This window comes from Cyrtonyx montezumae, unplaced genomic scaffold (genome assembly GCF_038088225.1).
Source record: "Cyrtonyx montezumae isolate F1298 unplaced genomic scaffold, pur_monq_1.0 scaffold_3, whole genome shotgun sequence".
In the NCBI taxonomy this organism is placed as follows: Eukaryota; Metazoa; Chordata; class Aves; order Galliformes; family Odontophoridae; genus Cyrtonyx; species Cyrtonyx montezumae.
The window spans coordinates 137,969,751-137,989,859 of record NW_027072034.1 but is presented as its reverse complement, the minus strand read 5'-3'; the positions used below and the strand labels follow the sequence as shown (position 1 = coordinate 137,989,859).

The window sequence follows — 20,109 nt, the reverse complement described above, 5'->3', positions numbered from 1 at the left end:
AAGTTTGTGTCCCCCAATGATTTGAGTAGTGAGCTGAAATTACTCTTCTGTCAGATAGACGCCTTATTTTTGTTTATTTTTAAAGGTAACATAGGGAAATAACTCTTAGAGAGTTGTCAGTTGTCTTAACTTGTGAATTGCTTTATATTCATCCTCCCTCTTTTTGAAGATCCTAGATAAAGAATGTATTAATCCACAGTGAACTCAGTAAGAAGGCTCTAAGAGGATGTGATTCAGCATCTTCTTAAAGCTTCAGAGGAGATTCAGGAACACATGTGGATTTAATTATGCCTGCATAGTGAAAGAAAAGCTCAATGAATGGTCTAATATAAGGTCACACCTTTGATCATTGGAGTTACATCTGCAGTCAAACATTGCAGCAGAGTTCTTTGTGTTTTCTTAGGGGAAAAAAATACATGATGGCAGTGTGCTTGTGTGATAAAGGTTACTGTGTGCAAATGCCTGCTGGTGGAGACAAAATTTCTTACCTTTCAACTCACTCTGAAGACTGAATTATATAATCTAAACAGTTTAAAGAAGTAAAGTGATATGTCATGCATTTCCTCCTGTTCTTCTGTTTCTTCAGTGTACGGTCAGACAGCTGCAGCAGGAGCTTGCTGAAGCTCTTAAGAAGCAGTCTATGTCAGAAGCATCACTTGAAGTTACTACACGGTGCCGCAGTGATCTTGAGGAAGACAATTTGCGCTTGCAAAAGGAATTGGACAGGGTGAAAAACAAGGTACAGATAAACTGTAACTCATACCTATAAATCCGAGGGTGTTTTTCTTTGTTTCTGGTGTAGAAGAGAAAAATTATGTTCTGAATGTGAGTAGCAGAGAGGTTAAGAGGTTAGCAGTGATACCCCGTCATAATTCATGAAGCCATTGTAATCTTTGCCAGCTGGCCTCCTTCCTTTGTAGTGCAAGAAAAGAGTTACTGGAATCATGAAAAAAAACCCCAACTATTTTCTTTTGCAAGTAGGGGACATTCTTCAGCCCCAAAGCTGAAGCTCTTCTTCAGGCTGCAGGGTATTGCAGCAGTGTTCTTTCTTCTCCCTACTTGCTCCCCCCTCCTGGTGTCAAACACAACTTAACAATTTGTTTGTGGGTGGGATGTTCCCACTATTTCAAGCAACATCTCACACAGCTGCTCTAAATTTACAAATTATTGCTCTGTATCTTATAAGGTTGGTTGTAAACACTGTAAGCAGGTCCTTAGAAATTAATATTTTCTACGGAATAGCAGGCAAGTAGCTACAGAGTGTCACATGTCACTGAGAAGACAGGATTGACAGTGTCAGTGCTCATAACGGTGTCACAGAAGATCCTTTGGATGGATGGTAGAGGCCAGTGTAACAGATGATGAAATATCTCTACAACCATCTGTTGTTGATTGTTTGCTAAGAGAAATGAAAGTTTGACTGACTTGTAAATGATTACAGTACTTTGGGTAGGGGGTGTATGTAGGTATGTGCAATATTCAAATTCTGCAGCACCCTCTGAGTTCTCTGTAGAGAAACTAACCTGGCTGCTGCAGATTCTCAGTGTTACTTTACAGTTACAGGAGTCCGAAGAACAGCGTATTCAATCTGAGCATTGTGTTCATGACTTGAAGGCTGTCTTAGACTATCAGGAAAGAGAAATATCAGCTTCTTCCCAGAAACTGCAAGACCTTCTGTTAGCAAATTCTGGAACTAATATTACTATAAAGCAACTGGAAGAACATGTGCAGAGGTAAGAAAATAACCTAGCGAAGCAAGGTTTTGCTTTCTGGGAGTCTGAAAACATCAGGATTGCCTTGTTGCATTGCCGTGGTAATACGTGCTTTTGAAGGAAGCTCTTGCTTTAGATTGCATTCTTTCACATTGTTCTTTCACAATTTGTGCTATTATGGATCTCTCTAATATGATCTCTATTTCTCTTTAAGACTTGAAATTGAAAATGCCAGACTGGAAGCCACAACCAAACAACAAACCAATAGAATTGAAGCTCTTCAGAAGGATCTGCACGCCTCAGCCTCAGTAAGCCAGTCATAAAGTTGCTTTTTTTTTTTTAGGGGGTGGTGGGGAGCCTCTGAGCCTAGCTGGATATTTTTCATGGGAAAGTTATATGATTTTCCTGGACAGTGCAGAGGAGGTGAGTCACCTGAGCTCTGCTGACTGTAGGGTACTCTGAAAATCCTGCTGGTCCATTCCCCAGCTTTCTGGTTTTAAGAGTTTTCCTGTAATAATATATCAAGTCTACTGAACGCTGAGGTTTTGACATTAATTTGCTGGTTTAAATATTTTATTCTTTATACCATTCATGACATTACATGACAGACACGTATTGGAATGTGCATCTTGAAAGGAATTCTGCAGGTTTCTTTAGGGAAATTTCACATGTGTGTTGGTTCCAAGAGCTTCATGCTCGAGGCCTGACTGACATCATCAAGCTGGGACAAGGATTTTGCTGTGTGGAATTGCTTTTCCATTGGCTGCTTGATGTGTATTTGTTTTCATGAAGCAGTAGAGAGAAATCCCTGTGGAATTATTTTCTGAACTTGGTGAAAGGTTTGGAATTTCCCCCTGTTCAGTGGCAGCAGCATAAATAAGGTGATTGATATTAGCATAAATAAGGTGATGTCACCTGTGGTTTATATAAAGCAAATTATTTATGTATTCTAAGCAGTGAACTGTAGGCCTTGTTATACCCGTGGTTGTCAATTAATGTGGAAGTGGTTCTGAAAATAACTATGTGTGGAAGTTGAACTTTGTGCTACTGACTCAAGAAGACACGTGTGCCTGCTCTTTCCCCCTTGGTTAAGACAGCATTGTTTTCAAATGTATGGTGGATGAGAGAAGCTCTTTTGCGTGTTCATTGTTAAGAGTTAGAGTAGTATGGTTAGGTTGTGGTTGGACTTGATGATCTTGAAGGTCTTTTCCAACCTGAGCAATACTATGATTCTGTATTTGAAGTTTCTTTGTATTCTTCATAGTTTTCTTCCAGAAGCCAAATGGCAGAGGTGATAATTGCTAACAATTTTATATGTTTTTTTAAACAATTTTTTCAAAAACAGATGATCTCTAACACCTAGCCAATACCCAGACTTATGCTGCTATTTTCTTGAGTTCTCACATACTCAGCTTTTTGTATCCCTGCCACTCAGGCCCTGAGTACTTTTGTGATTTGGGAATCGTGAAGGAATTGAATAGAAGCCAACAGGGTACATCTCTGTAAATGCTAGAGTTGTCCTGTCAGGAAGATGGTGTGGTTTGATACCAGTAGAGCACACGGAGCAAGGCTGCAGTTCCTCAGTTCTTTATTTGGTTTCCTTCTGGTTGTTGTCTGACCCCTTGATTTCTGGGCAGGGTTAAAACCCCTTATTTTCAGTGCAGCTTTTGGAGGAACTGCTGCAAGTTTTCAGAACAGCAGGAGCTTAAAACCCTTGCAGAATAAATAAGGTGCGAGTGCAAAGTACTAAACTAGTTGCCACCTCTCCTCTGGTTTGTCTGAGAAAACACCACGAGGAACAAAACCAGAATTAGTAAACAGCCACACACAAGATGTGGAGGTCGTGACAGAGGAGACACTGATGAATTTCAGAAGAGCTGACTCTTCCACAAGAGCCTGCTGGTCGTTGGAAAATCCATGAATGCTCTAGACTGTGAGGTGTTCTCCTGGGCTGTGGCTACCTATGTGAGCTGACCTATTAGCAGAGGGACTGCAGAAGCTGTTCTTCTACATCTTTTTCCAGCTTTCTGGGATGAAACCCATTAAGAGGAGGGCATTTGCTTCAGTGGGGGCATCTGTTAGTATCCACAGGTATCAGCCTGTTTGTGTGGCATCTGAACTGATTAAATGTTCACAAGAATCATGTGCCCCAGTGTTGTGCTGAACTTGGCAGAGGGACAGATATGTGCTGTCTGCACTTGCAACATGTACTGGCCTGTGCTGAGGCTCCCCATGAGCCAGCAGTATGCTCTGGTGGCGATGAAGGCCAATGAGATCCTGGGGTGCATTAAAGAGTGTGGCCAGCAGGTCAAGGGAGGTGATCCTCCCACTCTACTCTGCCCTGGTGAGGCCTCACCTGCAGTACTGTGTCCAGTTCTGGGCTCCTTGGTACAAAAAGACAGGGATCACCTCAAAAGGGTCCAGTGGAGGGCTACAAAGATGATAAAGTGCACGGAACACCTCCCTTATGAGGAGAGGCTGAGAGACCTGGGTCTGTTCAGCCTTGAAAAGAGTCAGAGGGGATCTCATCCCTGTCTATAAGTATCTAAGGAGCGGGAGGCAAAGGGACGTAATTTCCAAGAACAAATGAAGCAAAGGTATTCTGAAATGGTGAATGAAGTTGACAGATTAAGAACAAAGGCAAGTTCTGGTTGTTTCTTTGTTTTGTTTTTTTGTTTGTTTGTTTGCTTGTTTGAGTTGTGTTAATTTCTGGAAACTTGTAATATGCTTTTCAGGAGGTACAGAAAAGTTATATTTCTGGGGGAGGAGGGGAAATTGGCTTCACAGTTGACCTTGGAAACTTCTGGAACTTCTCATATTTCCTAACGTATTCTAGCAACCAGACAGCGGATTTGACCTAGAGAGGAAGTAACCTCCTTTACCACTGCTGTGGAAGCTGCTTTCTGAAGCTCTGTTTACAAAGCTTTCAAGAGCAATGGCAGGAGGAGCACTTGTTTCCCGTGCCCACTTAGCTCTGTACTGAAGCGCTTCCCTGAAGCACAATGGACATTCTTTCTGATATCTGGGTTGAGTTTGATTTCCATTGAGCAGAAGAGCAGCCCTAGCACCTTTCAGCCTATTCCCACAAGTTAAATTCTGCTAGTTTGGTATTTGTATTTGGAATTTGGTGCAGAATTTGGAATACTTGCTGCAGAAGAGCTGAGGAAGGCTGGAACTCGAGGAATCCTATTGGCAACAGTTTAAAAGCTGTTCTTCCTTTAAAAGATGAGCTTGACTTTCCTTTGGCTTTGATACTGAGTCAGCAGATGACAGTTCCAGTCCTGAAGGTATTCCCCTTTATGAATTTTTAAAGAATAATTTTACACCCCTCTGAGTTCATTTTATTACTGTCTGTAGGTTACTGAACTTTCTCAGAAGCTGGAGTTAGAGTCTAAAAAATGCATCCATCTGGAAGCACAAAACCAGGACTTGAAAGAAGCGCTGCATACTCTGCATGAGAGCCATGAAAAACTGGAGAAGAACAAACGCCAGCTTAAGGAAGAAGTGGCAAAACTCAGACATCACTTGGAGACTAATACAGTGAATCTCATCCAAATAGAACAGTATAAGAAAGAGATAGATGAACGAGCCGCACAAGAAGTCAGACAAAAACTACAAGAAGTCAATGCTTTTTTGCAGGTAAATGAATTTCTTGAGTCTGTCTGTCATTTTTATTAAGCATATATATATTTTTCATGTTTTTATTTGATGCTTAGTGCTGTGCATGTGTCTTTCCTGTACAGGAGAATGAAAAATTGTTGGGTGAACGTGCTTTTGTGTGTGCAGTGTGCCTGTAGGTTTCCAACATAATAGCATTCCTGTGACAGACTTCTGTTTTGCAGTTCTTAAAGGGTATTGCAGACTGGTGATCTTGATATTGCTGCTCATCAGCACGGGAATATTGCAACCTAGAGATGGTTTGGCCATAGATACAGGTCACTGTACAGGATAAAATGCTCAGGGAATGAGTCACTGAAGTTGCCATGGGGCAGGAAGAGAGGGGAGGGCAATTCTCATCATTTCTTTGTAGAATCCTTTTTGTGTGCCCCGTCCTACAGAGATATCAGAGCAGCTTCTAAAAGAAGGCTAAGTAATATTGCTAAGAGCAGATCTCTGTTTAGATGAAAACAGTTATGTAATGTGTTGGTTCTGGGCTTCTGCCTTGATTTCCTGATGGTAGTGAGTAGGTACAGTTGCCTCAGCTGTGTAAAACTGTGCCCTGGGGGGGAAAGATAGTTCACTTTTTCTCTGCAGTGCTTGAAATTGTGTTATCTGCTTCAGGCCCAGGCAGCCTCCCAGGACCGTTTAGAACCAATTAGAGCCAGTCATCGTGCCTCACTGACAAACCAACTAAAGCACAGAATTGAAAGTCTCGAATATGAGTTGGACAGAATAAAGAACACTCAACAAGACAATGTTTTTCAACAAGAATCCACAAAGGCAGAAGCAGAAAGATACAAAGAAAGGTACCTGGAAGAAATGAAAGCTAGAAAATGCCTAGGAAATAAGCTGGAAAGGTAAGTCCGTGCCTTTTTGTAGTGGTAATGAAATGTGAATTAGTAGTAGCTTGCATGAAAAACCTTGTTCAGTTTCCTCGTAAAATCCCTCTTCTATGTCTTGTCAGTATTACAGACATAAACCTAAGATGATGTCTTTATGAATGAGCCCTCTGAAACCTTCCCCTTTATTTTTGCAACTGCTGTGATGTCACTTCAGTGTTCTAGCAGTAACACCACTAGCTGTGGCATCACTAGAGTGTGTTTGAAGTTGATAGGCTGCCTTTTGGCCCCTCTCATTTTGGACTCTTAATGCTTTCTGTTTTCTGAAGATGGATAACAGTCAAGGACCTGGAAAAAGTGACATTGCAAAAACATTACCAAAGATGATTCTTTATGTGTTTTTGAATGTTTCAGGGCTAATGAGAAACTATCAGATGCCAACACTAAGCTCCTTCAGGCGCGCCAGAGAAGCAAATCTTTAATTGCAAGCAGCTTTGTCGGTGGAGGTCTGCCCACAAGCCCAGTTCTGTATTCGGCTGAACTGGGACATCTTGACAACCACGTGGCCCTGAACAGAAGTCTTGGCCTAGGAGGAAGCTTCCTAGGCACAGCTGGGAATGTGCTATCACCGCAAAGAAAGGTTGAAGCCTACATGGCTAAGGTAAGCATTGTGAAATACTCTTAAGTGGTGAAGAGTTTTGGGCATCAAGATTGTAAAAAATTCCAGGAGTGCTCAGACACCAGAAATACTGGCATCTAACTAATGAACTATATAACTATACACATACAGAACTATATACATATAAGGTTTTCATGTTTTTTCTTTTAACAAGAGAAAATTTAATAAGCAGTGCTGTGGCATCGGAAGTTCTCAGCTATTTACTAAACTGATGTATAGTATGAAGATAAGTGTCTGACATACTTAAAATGGGCAACTTGATATCTTAGCGATGCCTATCAGACATCCCTGGTCAAGCCACTTCTTCTTTCCTTGCTGATCTGCATCTTGATACTTTCTTTTTGTACGTTAATACTAACGAAGACATGCTTCAGAACTAGGACGGTATAAGTACGATTGCTTTGCTTCTTCCTATACTACTGTGGGATGCATGCTGTGCCTAGGCAACACTGCTTTTTGTGCTTCCTGCCGTAGGGTGGATAACCCAAAAGAATAGTATCCACAGAAAATAACAGAGGTGGATGGTATATTTTGTGTGATTTATCTGGATAGCATACAGACAAGCAGTAAATAAAGAAAAGCTGATGGTCAAGACGCGCCCAGGACTCCACATGGGAGGGATCTCCAGCAAGAGATCCTTCCCCAGTGGTGGTCAGCCCTTAAATGGGGTCTGGGAGAGGTGGAGCTAGACTCCACCCCTTCTGGTCACACAGATACATTGCCTTCCCCTGTGGTCCTGTGGCTGACTCAGTGCTCTCCTCAGGTGATCAATCAGTGGTTCAGGCCCTGATTCGACAGTTCCCATGCATCTGCTATGTACTGTTACCTGAAGAAAGAGTGGCCTACTCTTCAGGAAGTCTTCACAGCTTTCTAGTATTTTGCAGCAATTTATATATGATTGCAACACAGCAGTAACTCTGAAGTACTCTACCAGTTGTGCTACTTAGTACTTGGCCTGTTCACCAGACTACTTAGAAAGACAGGAGTTTATACGACACTCAGCCTTTTCTTTCCTTCAGTATTAGCTTCAGTTAATACCTCAGATTTTTCCAGTAATCTGTTCCCTTCCATTGAAAAAAAAAACAAAAAACCAGCAGCAAACAACACCTCTGTATTGCCATTAAATTCAAGCTAAGTGCTGCCTTCTTGGCCGAAGGAGATCACAAGTACTCCTGACAGTAAAGCTCATAATGACAGGGAGTTAAGGAGCTTAAATTGCATCGTGCCTTATGTAGTCGTCTTGCACGTGGGTTTTTATTTAAAGCTCTCTGTGCGCATTTGGAGTTTTTCAAAGTAAGGGAGGTTATCTGAAGAAGAGTGTATGCATCTCCTGGGAGAAGGAAGCTTGTTTAGATTTTGACTTTGATTTGTGCAAAAGCTTTGAAATAGCTTCAAGGACAAGAGGTTGAAAATATTTCACACTGCCATCCTCCAAATTGCTGGTATTGATTCCTCTGTCCATGCAGCTATTAGAAAAAACAAACTGTGCTGATTACAAACAAAAGGAAGAAAGGAGCACAGGAAACAAAGGTGAACTCTACTAGCTGCAACCAGTGTGAGTGCATGGATTCATGCTACCAGTTTTCCTACTGGTAGCGTAAGAGGGAACACCTTCTTCCCATTCCATCTCTGTTTCTGTTCCCCTTCTGATTTTATTCCGTCTGCACTCTGCTTTTGTAGCAGTCTTAAGAATTTCCTCTCTTTTGACTTCTGCCTATTCCTCTTGTTCTTTCTCTGGGCACCAAAAAGAGCCCAGCTTTGTTATTCTTTACACTCCATCCCACAGTCAGATGGTTGCACCCATGGGTGAAACCCCCTGAGCCTTCTCTTCCCCAGGCTGACCAGGCCTGGTGCTCTCAGCCCCTCTGCGTAGGCCACGTGCTCCAAGCACGTCGTGTATTTGCAGAGGACATAAGCCAGGAAGCTGTATGCTGACGATCACTTCTGTGTGTTACAGACCTGGTGGAAAATAATGCAAGAGTCACAAATACCATCAAATGCTAATAATAGCATAGAGTGTTTGGACTGTGGCTCTTGAAAAGGTCTGATTTCTCCTTATGAAGACTTTTCATTCAGAATAAATCACAATAAATAACCAGCTCTGGGGGGACAAGGGGTAAATGCTCTTTTCTAGTGATCCAAGCTGGTTTCTGTTACATAATAAAATCTGCAGTACTTGCTTTGTAAGGAAGCTAACAAGAAAGTTAACAAAGGAGTAATGTGTTTTATATGTGTTTGAAGATAGATATTAACCATATCTACATTTTTATAAATCCACTGTGCTTTCTTCCTGTATTTTTATGCCCTGTTATGGTCCAGCTGGTGAATTCTGTATTGTTTTGTGCCAAAGTTAACATTGCTCAGCAGTGAGAAAGCTACAGCCTCACTCACCAAGAGACTGTCTTTGTGAAAACTCAAACTCCAAACCAAGATGTCCCCATTTGGGACGATATTTTTGGTTTCTAATAGGCCATTTATGTGTGGGTTTTAAAATTGTTTTGTAAGTTTTATGATACAAAAATGTAACTTGAAAATTCAATTATGTGTTATGTATAATTCTAGATATGGAAAGAACTGGATGAAAAAATCACTAAAGAACTTGAACGAGGTAATGTAGTACTCTGCTATCAGTGTTTTTAAGGAAGATTATGACTGTTTGTAACTTTTGTGTAAAAAAGAGAAAAAACACAGAGACCAAACCACCTCCCCCACACAGACACACTTGGCTTAAGCTGAAGTCACCTTTCATCCTCAGGCACAAACATCAAACGTATAAAACACCCTGAAGTAAGATTTTTATGGACTTCAGTCATCACTTCTCTTTCTGCATACATTCATTGCACTCAGTGTTGTTTGTGGATTCTCTGAAGAGGAGAGTTGCAGTCAGAGACTCGGTGTCCCAAGTGGGGACCAGTGACAAGTGGTGTTCCTCAGGGATCTCTGCTGGCACTGGTGCTGTTTTAACATCTTTTTAAGTGACACGGACAGTGGGATCGAGTGCCCTCTCAGCAAGTTTGCAGATGACACCAAGCTGGGTGGTGCAGTTGAGGTGCTAGAGGGAAGGGATGTCATGCAGAGGGACCTGGACAGGCTCGAGAGGTGGGCCTTTGCCAAACCCGTGAAGTTCACCAAGGCTGAGTGCAGGGTTCTGCTCCTGGCTCGGGGCAATCCCAAGCACAGATGCAGGCTGGGCAGAGAATGGCTTGAGGTCAGCCCTGAGGAGAAAGATCTGGGAGTGTTTGTTGATTAAAGACTCAACGTGAGCCAGCAGCGTGTGCTTGCAGCACAGAAGGATAACCGCATCCTGGGCTGCGTCAAGAGAATTGTGACCAGCAGGTCAAGGGAGGCGATTCTGCCCTTCTACTCTGCTCTCATGAGACCCTACTTGGAGAGCTGCATCCAGTTCTGGATCCCCCAGCACAAGAGGAGGGCCACAAAAATAATTAGTGCTGGAGCACCTCCCCTGTGGGATCAGGCTGAGAGAGCTAGAGCTCTTAAGTCTGAAGAAGAGAAGGCTCCAGCGGGACCTTATAGCAACATTCCAGTAGCTGACGGGGCCAGGAAAGCTGGGCAGGGGCTTTTTGTAAGGGCATGAAACAGCAGGATGAGGAGAAATGGCTTTAAACTGGAAGAGGGTAGATTTAAACTAGGTTTTAGGAAGAAATTCTCTACTCCTAAAGTCAGGGTGCTGAAACGCTGGCACAGGTTGCTTGGAGAGGTTGTGCGTGCTCCCACCCTGCAGGCGTTCAAGGCCAGGCTGGGATGGGGTTTGAGCAGCCTGGTCTAGAGGGAGGTGTCCCTGCCTATAGCAGGGGGGTTGGTACTAGGTGATCTTGAAAGGTCCCTTCCAGCCCAAACCATTCTATGATTCTAAGACCTCTGGAATTTCTTTCTGTAGTTTTAGAAGTTGTGTTGATTGATTACTGAATGTGAAAAAATGTTTCTTCCTTTGTGCCTGTCCCTTTTGCTTTTTGTTTCTCTTGGAAGTTGTTAAATCTGTCTCCAGAGCGTAGTCTGTTCAGCTACCAGTAATGTTTTTACAGTGACTTATTTCACTCAGTCTACTGTAAAAGTAACATCATGAATCTTGCTTCTTTTCTCTCCAGCCACTGCTGATCTTGGAACTAGATCTCCTCAAGGTTCTCCAATGGTCTCTATTAATGGATCTTCCAAAAATCTCAGTGTTGACCAGGATCCCCATTGCAGAGCAATACAGGAGTACCGTGATGTCTTAACCAAAAATTACCTGATCTAAATAAAAATGCAAAGGGAAAAGTACTGGGAATTATTTTGTTTACACGGCATGTCTGTGGTTTCCCATCCTGTAGCTTAGATATGGAAACATCTTTATTGCGTTTTGAGTATAAGTTCTAAATGTACTAAAAAAAATAGCACTCTGCACTTCCCTGTTGGTTACTGAGGTACAGCTGATATGTTTTGCACTCAGGAAAAGAACCATATCTATTTTTTCTTACTATCGGATTGAGTAATGTTGGTTCTTGAACTTGACAGAACTGTCTTAAGTGCCTTTGATTACAATAGATGTGTTATTTTGTTCCACTTGTGTTCCTTGTTTTAACAAAAGCATTCCCTTTTCTCTGTTTAAATCCTTTCATTGTTCGTGTTAATGTTTCTAGTGTTATTGTAATGCACAGGAGGTTATTGTTTGGCTTTCTGCCAGCTGTTTCAGTTCTGATACTGTGAATATTTGTGCTGATTAAGTGATAAAGTTTTACCGACGTTTAAGCTGGAAAACACTGCACTTTACATTGTTGTGTCACTTTTACACACCTTGGGTCTAAAATTACTGTGAGCGTGTAGCCGTGCCAAGAAAGCTTTAATGTGATCTCTTTGACATGTTTGATTTGGTATCCATGTTGGACTTTGTATTAGAATTCGATTCAACTGTAGGCATTCACAGCTGCTAGATCAACTGATGAACCTGAAGCAGTTAATGCTGGGAAGATGGAAAAACAGTATTTCAACCTTAAGTCCTGTCGGTACTTAATACTGCTGTGTGACAGGATGACTTTTTGTTGCTGCCAACAGCTGGCAATGCAGTAACTGCAGCTCAGGTGGAAGGTAATGCCATGGGACTTTGTGTCTATAAGACTGGTTAGAGGGATGCTGAGAAGGTGGAGATACTGAATGCCTTCTTTGCTTCCAAGTGTAGTGTCTTGCAGCTGGAGAGGAATAACCACATGCACCAGTACAGGTTGGGGGACGACCTGCTGGAAAGGAGCTCTGCAGAGAAGGAAAAGGAGGTTCTGGAAGACAACAGGCTGGCCATGAGCCAGCAGTGTGCCCTGGTAGACAAGAAGGCCAGTGGCACCTTGGGATGCCCCCTCTCCTCTGCTCTGCTGTGGCCACGCTTAGAATTCTGTGTCCAGTTCTGGGCTTCCCAGTTCAAAAAAGACAGGGATCTCCTAGGAGTCCAGCGGAGGGCCATGAAGATGATAAAGGGCCTGGAGCATCTCCAGTGTGAGAAAAGGCTGAGTAACCGAAGTCTGTTCAGCCTTGGGAAAAGAGGACTGAGGAGGAATCAGATTAATGTTTATAAATATCTAAAGGGAGATGGAAGGCAAACGGATGAGGCCAGGCTCACCCTTTTGTGTGCAGTGAGGAGATTGTAGACAAAGAGCAATGGTCTAAAACTTGAACACAGAAAGCTCCGTAAAAACATGTGGAAGATCTTTGTGGTAAGGGTGACAAGAGTCCTGGAACAGGTTGCCCAGAGAGGTTGTAGAATCTCCTTCTATGGAAGCATTCAAGACCCTAAGTACACCTACCCATGTGATCCATTGTAGGGTACCCGCTTTAGCAATGGGCTTGGACTCAGGGATCTCTTGAGGTCCCTTCCAAATCCTGTAGTGCTGCGATTGGCTCTTGCACCTTTTCTGTACTTTATGCCCAGATTATCTTCACTGAACAAGTCTTTCTTGGTACTGCAGAAGAGTCATCTTAGAACTTCCTGGCTTCCTCAGTTACTAAAGGTCAGGAGGCCCATGGCAGAACGCAACAGAGACTTTTATAAATGTTGGAAGTTGGAGCATAAAATTCAAATGACTTGACCAATGTTGTGAACTATGTGGGATGTTAAACAGTCTCTGGACAAAACAGGAAGCTGTCCCCTGTAGCCACACGACAAACAACACTTAAATCATAACAGTAGTGGACTCCTTCAACCATTTTATTTCATTTCACATGGAAGACTGTTTCCACTCTCATCCTAACAATTTGAATCGAAAGAATCATATAGCTGCCTTTTCAAAGCCCTTGAGCATTTTCAGCTCCTGAGCTTAATCATGGAATCATAGAATCACCAAGGTTGGAAAAGACCTACAAGATCATCTAGTCCAACCGTCCACCTATCACCGATAGTTCTCACTAAACCATGTTCCTCAACACAATGTCTACATGTTCTTTAAATACCTCCAGGGTAGGTGACTCCACCACCTCACCGAGTGCCCATTCCAGTGCCTGACCACTCTTTCAGAGAAGTATTTCCTGACATCCAGTCTGAATTTCCCCTGGAGCAACTTGAGGCCATTCCCTCTCGTCCTATCACTAATTACAAGAGTGAAGTGAAAAGTGAAGAGTGCATGTGTACCTGACATGCATGCAGGATGAGGAGGAACAAGCTGTAGAAGAAACATGGTGAGAAGCAAGAAGGCAGTTTCTGTGTATTTGATGAGTGCATGCTTTGCACTTGCGGTTTAATCATGGGAATCATTCGCTGTGCTTCTGGCACTAATGAGCTGATTGTTAGCAGCAAGGCAGGACCCGCTCCTATTGACTGTTCATATCTTCGTGTGCCCGTGTACTTGAAATCCAGTTCCAAACTAAATGAGGTTCCATCGTGCGACATTTCCTCCGTAGCATCACACGTTTTCAATCAGCATCAGCTCCTCAGCCATAATCACTTCCTCCTTGGCTTCTGCTCAGCGCCGCAGTGTGCCTGGCTGCAGAACAGTGCTCCCATGGGCTGTGTGTCAGAGCAGCAGGATAGATAAAATGGTGTTTGTGTTGCAGTGGGTTAGAAGAGATTTTAATTACAAGAAACAGAAATGGGAACTACATGTAGGTGCGCGTTTTTGCTGGTCTTTCGCCCTCATATTGCTTTTAAAGCAATTCTGGGCACCTGTTGCTGAGGACATTACGTCATCCACACGTTGCATCAGTGCAGAAGCTCACCATAACCCCGCAGAATCTCTGGTTGGTTTGTTAGCAGAAACGTTGCAGTGTTTATCTGCATGCACGTTTCTATCCGCATCATAAGCTGAGCTGAAGTTTGAAATTATACAGAACTTCTGTTTCTGTTTTTCCCACCTGTACAATTTCCATTGCAGTTTCCACGTCATGCACTGCAATCATCACTACTGGCAAAATGTACACTGATGTCAGGAAAAGATAAATCAAGAGTAGAAAACAAAATGACAATGAGGAGGAGGTGGGGGAAGTAACAAACAGGGTTTATGTCAAAGTGCAAGCGGCGGGCGAGGAGTTCAGTGTGGAGTGACACTTCTTGGCAGCCATTCAGGAGCAGCATTACTGATGTCAGAGTAACAGCAGCCACACATTGTTCAGCACAAGTCCCCGAGTTCCTGGAACGTGCTGCGAGCTCCAGGAAGGAAGATATCACCGCCTGGATAAGGTCAGGCTCGCAGTGCAGGCAAGTGGCTGTTGGCAGAAGTCTGAATGCTATTGTTTTCACCTTTGCTCACTACCTTCGTCAACGGAGCTTTGATTTTCTTCAGGGAAGATGCTACTACTGGGAGGAATATCACCATTTATAGGTTCATAGGTTCATAAGGTTGGAAAGGACCTACAAGATCATCTAGTGCAACCATCCTCCTATCACTATCCCTACCCAACTACTACGAAATCAAATCCCTTAGCACCTCATCTAAACGCTTCTTGAACAGCGCTAGGGACGGTGCCTCAACCACCTCCCTAGGCAGGCCATTCCAGTGCCTGACCACTCTTTCAGAAAAAAAATGTTTCCTCAGGTCTAATCTAAATCTTCCCCGGCGCAACTTGTGGCCATTCCCTCTCGTCCTGTCATTATTTATCAGGGAGAAGAGGCCCACCCCCTCCTCACCACAACCTCCCTTCAGGAAGTGGTAGAGTGCAATAAGGTCTCCTCTGAGCCTCCTCTTCTCCAGACTAAACAATCCCAGCTCCCTCAGCCGCTCCTCATAAGACTTGTGCTCCAGACCCCTCACCAGTTTTGTTGCCCTTCTCTGAACACGCTCCAGGGCCTCAATGTCCTTCTTGTAGTGAGGGGCCCAAAACTGAACACAGTACTTGAGGTGCGGCCGTACCAGAGCTGAGTACCGGGGGATGATCACCTCCCTGCTCCTGCTGGCTACACTATTTCTAATACAGGCCAGGATGCTGTTGGCCTTTAATTTTTGTCATTACTTTAAAAATTACTGAAAAAAAATTGTATCTCATGCAGGTACGGGATTTTCAAGGCAAACACCTGACTTACTACTGCCTCCTGACACATGGAGTTAAACTAAACCCGGTGTAAGTTCCCCCTACCTCAGCTCTTGGTCCGTACAGATACCGCCTTCTGACACATACAGCTCTCATGGATGCTTTGCCTGTGAATACCCAGTACACAAAGTGTGCCTTTAAGCAAGGGACAGCTGAGGCTGATGGATGTGACAGCAACTGAAACTGAGGAACCCTCTTCCACTCAAAATAAGCTCATGCATTTTTGTTTTCCCATGGTTGTATGCACACAACTGGAAAGCAGGAATGAAAACGATGCAAACAGGTTGCACACACTGCTGTCTGACACGGAGGCAGAGCTACTGCTGTGTGGCTCCTCGGCTCACGCTTCCTTTGGTTGGCACTGTGGCTCCTTAAACCCACAGCCTGAACGATGCACAACAGGCAAATGTTTCCAGGAATATGCATTACTCATATCTGGAGTTTCCCAGTCTCTTCTGAAAGGCTTTTCCCGTGCTGAGAAGCACCTTCACGGTCACTGCCATTTAATTCCTAAAGGAACACGACAAACACCAACTGTCAGCTGTGCAATTGCCTAAGCCCTCTTTCTGCAAGGCACTGAGAATGCCCACCGGGTATTTAGGATCATTTCCACGTGAACATGCAAAGTAAAGCTCTCAGTGGAGCACAGCTTCACCCAGCAGAGGCTTTTCACACCTACAGAACTGGTATGTTCACTGGGAAAGCAGCACGCTGATGGAATTGTACCAGGTACATCACACAACCCGTCCTATCTCCAGATCTAGCTCAGTGTGTCTGATACACGTCTTAGTTACTTTATTTACAGAACGCACAAAGTCCAAGGCCTAAGGATAACGGGCCATAGTTGATAGCAAGGAGCTGGACAGAAAGCCTCCCTCAGCAGTGAGGCCTCAAAACAGAATCCATGCTCTTTGAACCCAGGAATCTGCCAATACACCATGGAATGTTTGAAGAATGTTGCAGGTACGTGGACATGGAGGCACCACACACGGATTGCAAGTAGGGAAGGTGCTCCTTGACCACAAAGACAGCTACTGTTTTGCTCCATACACACCAAATGAATTCAACACACCTTTTTATAAGCCAGCTCAGTCACTTCATGGGAGACATCCTTTCCCAGATTTGTCCTTTAACTCCAAGATGTCTTTTAAATAAACAAAAGGAGGAAGTGACCAACGTCAGGCAACGCAGGAAACCTAACGGATTATGACAATTACCTCCAATTCAGTGTTACTTCCTTTTATCCTCAGCATCACCTTTCTCTGCCCTGCTCATTTTTGTAAAATCAGTTTGCTAATCTGCAAGGACACACTGATTTTTACTCAAGTACTTGGTATTTATCATTCTGATTTCAGCTCTTGGCAGGAAAAGCCAGCTTTCAAGAACACCGTGAACTGACACCTTTGTATTTCGGTAGGGCTCTCCACGTACCCTGAGGAACCACGTGACACCCTAAGACCAGCACTCAGTACTCACTGAGAGCACCTTCAAGCCTGAGAAGGGAATTGTTCTTCTTTGCTGAGGACTTTTCCCTCCAGCAAGAAAGAGACTTCTGGGAAACATCTCTTGTAACCAGTCATCAACTGGATTTATATCCAATAGCAGTGACCATTTGGGACTAACCATCCAGCCAGTTTTCTATCCAGCACTATTTTCGCTCTGTACTTTATGGCTGAGATTTTATAATAGAGTTGTACCATTTAATAGTGTCTCTTATGAAGCCTGCTCACAAACTCACCATGTGAAACTATTAACTTATTTCCGTAAACAAATTACCTTAATCTCAAATTTTACATCCTCTGGTCTCTTGGTATGTGGATGGCATAGACAATGGAAGCTTTTGTCATACTTAAGTCATTTTAATTGGAAACCTTCCTGAGTCATGAAACTACAACGTTCTTCTCATGTTTGCATTGGCCCCGGTAGCTGATATGAGCCATAAACTTAGAAGAGCTAACTCTAGGGGAACAAACTAAATCTGTCAGATTTAGCAGGCACATGTGATTATACAATAATTTAAAACCTTATTTATTTTTTTCTCCTCTAAATCCTAGGTCTTATGGTATGGTAGCAACAGGAACACGCTAAAAAGACTAAAAAACTTTCCAAAATAATATGCATTTATTATATTTAATATAATAAAATATTTATTTTTTGGAATTTCAATTATGTTTGTTTTCTATATAGTATTAGAAGTATTAAACTCATTTAAAATAATCGGAAGCTTAATAGTGCATAGATTTTCTTTAACAAGAACAGTTCCAGGATCAAAGTACATACAGAGTACATTATCCTTTAATAAATAAATGCCTGAGCAGTCAGAACTCTCATTTGCTCATAAGGATGTATAGGGCAAGAAAAAAATCTCGGCTTTCTAAATTCACCATTCATTGTTAATTCAAGAACAATAGCTTACTAGCCCCCCAAAACATATTTTCTTTTCTACTCTCTATTGATTAGTTTCTGCTACCTTTTGCTAAATACGTCAGGATTTACCTTATAGAGTAGTCAATAGTTTTTCAACTTCATTCTTTGCCTAGAAGAATGGGGAAGACCAAAATATCGGATGAGAACTGTAATTTGGGCAAGAGAATGCAAATTTAAAGAAACATTATCAAACTTCGTAGGAACACTTAATTAAAAAGATGTAAAGCTTACATGTGAATTCCAGGTTTTGCTGTTTCCTCTAGGACACAGAATACAAGTTAAAAAAATAAAAAGGAAACAGAAACGTGTACCTCAGGAAAGTATTAGCCAAATTTGAAACTATAAGCAGTCATATAAAGTGAGTAACCATGCAAGAGAACCTATTTGTATGAAAGCAAGTTGAATTCATGAAGTAAATAAGTATGTAAGTAAACAATTAAATAATTAGCAAGCACTTGATGCCTCCAAATCTTTGGTTTCCAGGAAAAAAAAAAAAGATAGATAGATAGATGATAGGTAGATAGATAGGTGCCAAGATGTCATTAATAGTTATCCAGCTGGGCTTGTTTTTAAAGAATAAAATTTAAACCTCCTTCATAATGCAAAACTCACAAAGACTATTTCAACAGTCTCTAAAGTTATGATCAAACAACCACCACGAGAAAACACATACCTTCTGGAAAAGTATTTCCTGCCTGCTACAGCTACAAGGATGTGAGTTTTCTTCCAGACTGGCTTTCTAATTGGTAGCTTTCAGTAACTTCCCTAGTCAGTCAATCTTTTTTGTCTACTTGAATGGACTACATCATTTCTTTCCTTAACTAACAAGGGCAATCTGTAAACCTGACCTTTGCTGCCTTACCAACCAAGCAAACAGTCTCTCCCCAAAAGGGCCTGATTAGCTCATTACAGCAGGGTAAAACCAGCCTTGTCTTCAACTGCCCCCAGTTTTTCTGAAATGACATAATAAATAGGAAACTGCATATTAGCAAGTTAAACATCTCTATTTTTATTCAGTCTTTCCCTGGGTTCCATCTACAGTAAATGACAAGAGATGAATTTTGCAAGATGTCTCAGAACATTTATGATAGACACCTGCCCTGAAACTTTTCCTGAAAGGATCCAGCCTTATTTGCCGACTATGGAGGCATCAAGGCAAAACTCCCTTAGCTGGTAAACGTTAGCTTACCAGGCTCTGCCTATGGAGCTAAGAGCAAATTCCTTCTGTACTGGTCTTATACTGGGGGTGGGTCTGTAGGCTGAAAAGCTGACTGCTATATTGAGAAATCCGAAGACTTTACAAATACCACATTAAGTATTTAAATAAAATTTAGTATAGAACAAACATTGTTCTTTTCAAAGTCCAAATCTCACTGTACACGGAAAACTTCACTACTGTCATTGCATCTATAATGTAGAAAAATATGATAAAGCGTGATTAAAAACTTTAATTAGTTATAAACAAAAGGACTAAAACAAATGGTCACATCCAGAGGATTGTGGTCCATAGTTATATGTCCAGGTGGAATACAGTACTGAGGGCTGTCTTTCAGGGGTCTGTCTTGGGACTGGTCTTCAAGATCTTTACCAATGACATCGACAGTGGGATTGAGTGTTCCCTCAACAAATGGTGGCACCAAGCAGAGTGGTGTAGTTGACACAACAGAAGGAAGGGATGAAATCCAGAGGGACCTGGATGCATTTGAAAAGTGGGCCCACAAGAACCTAATGACATTCAGCAAGGTCAAGTGCTTAGTTCTGCATTCGGGATGGGGCAATCTGAGGTATGTGTATGCAGACAGGGAGAAGAAATCATTGGGAACAGCCCTGTAGAGAAGGACTTGAGGATGTTGATGGACAAAAAAGCTGGCCATGAGCAAGAATTGTGTGCTTGCAGCCCAAAAGTCCAACTTACGCTGCTTCAAAAGAGGAGTGACCAACAGGGAGAGGAAAGAGATCATTCTCTACACTGCTCTCATGAGGCCCCAGGTGGAACACGGCATCAAGCCTTGGGCCCAAAACACTGGAAATACCAGAGCAGTTGGACTGGGTCTAGAGGAGGGACATAAAATTGATCAGAGGTCCGGAACATCTCTCCTCTGAAGAAAGGCTGAGGGAGCTGGGCTTGTTCAGCCTGGAGAAGAAAAATTTTATACCTCATTGTATCCTTCAAGTACTTGAAGGGAGCTTACAAGCCAAAGAATGAATGACATTTTATGTGTTCCGGTAGAGATTGAACAAGGGGGAATGGTTGTAAACTAAAAGAGGGTAGATATAGGTTAGATGTTAG

General features: G+C 42.5%; 1 protein-coding gene across 1 annotated transcript in view; it reads left to right on the top strand.

Annotated features, from left to right (window-relative positions):
- LOC136051479 (ankyrin repeat domain-containing protein 26-like) overlaps positions 1 to 11,260 on the top strand; it is a 34,681-nt gene extending 23,421 nt beyond the window's left edge. Inside the window, exons 14-21 of the mRNA XM_065740919.1 lie at positions 587 to 739; positions 1,558 to 1,733; positions 1,927 to 2,020; positions 5,070 to 5,351; positions 5,994 to 6,229; positions 6,626 to 6,872; positions 9,453 to 9,498; positions 10,997 to 11,260. Coding sequence (XP_065596991.1) covers positions 587 to 739; positions 1,558 to 1,733; positions 1,927 to 2,020; positions 5,070 to 5,351; positions 5,994 to 6,229; positions 6,626 to 6,872; positions 9,453 to 9,498; positions 10,997 to 11,145 — 1,383 coding nt within the window. The 3' untranslated portion in view covers positions 11,146 to 11,260. The remainder of the gene's footprint in view (positions 1 to 586; positions 740 to 1,557; positions 1,734 to 1,926; positions 2,021 to 5,069; positions 5,352 to 5,993; positions 6,230 to 6,625; positions 6,873 to 9,452; positions 9,499 to 10,996) is intronic.
- The last annotated feature ends 8,849 nt before the right edge of the window (positions 11,261 to 20,109 follow it).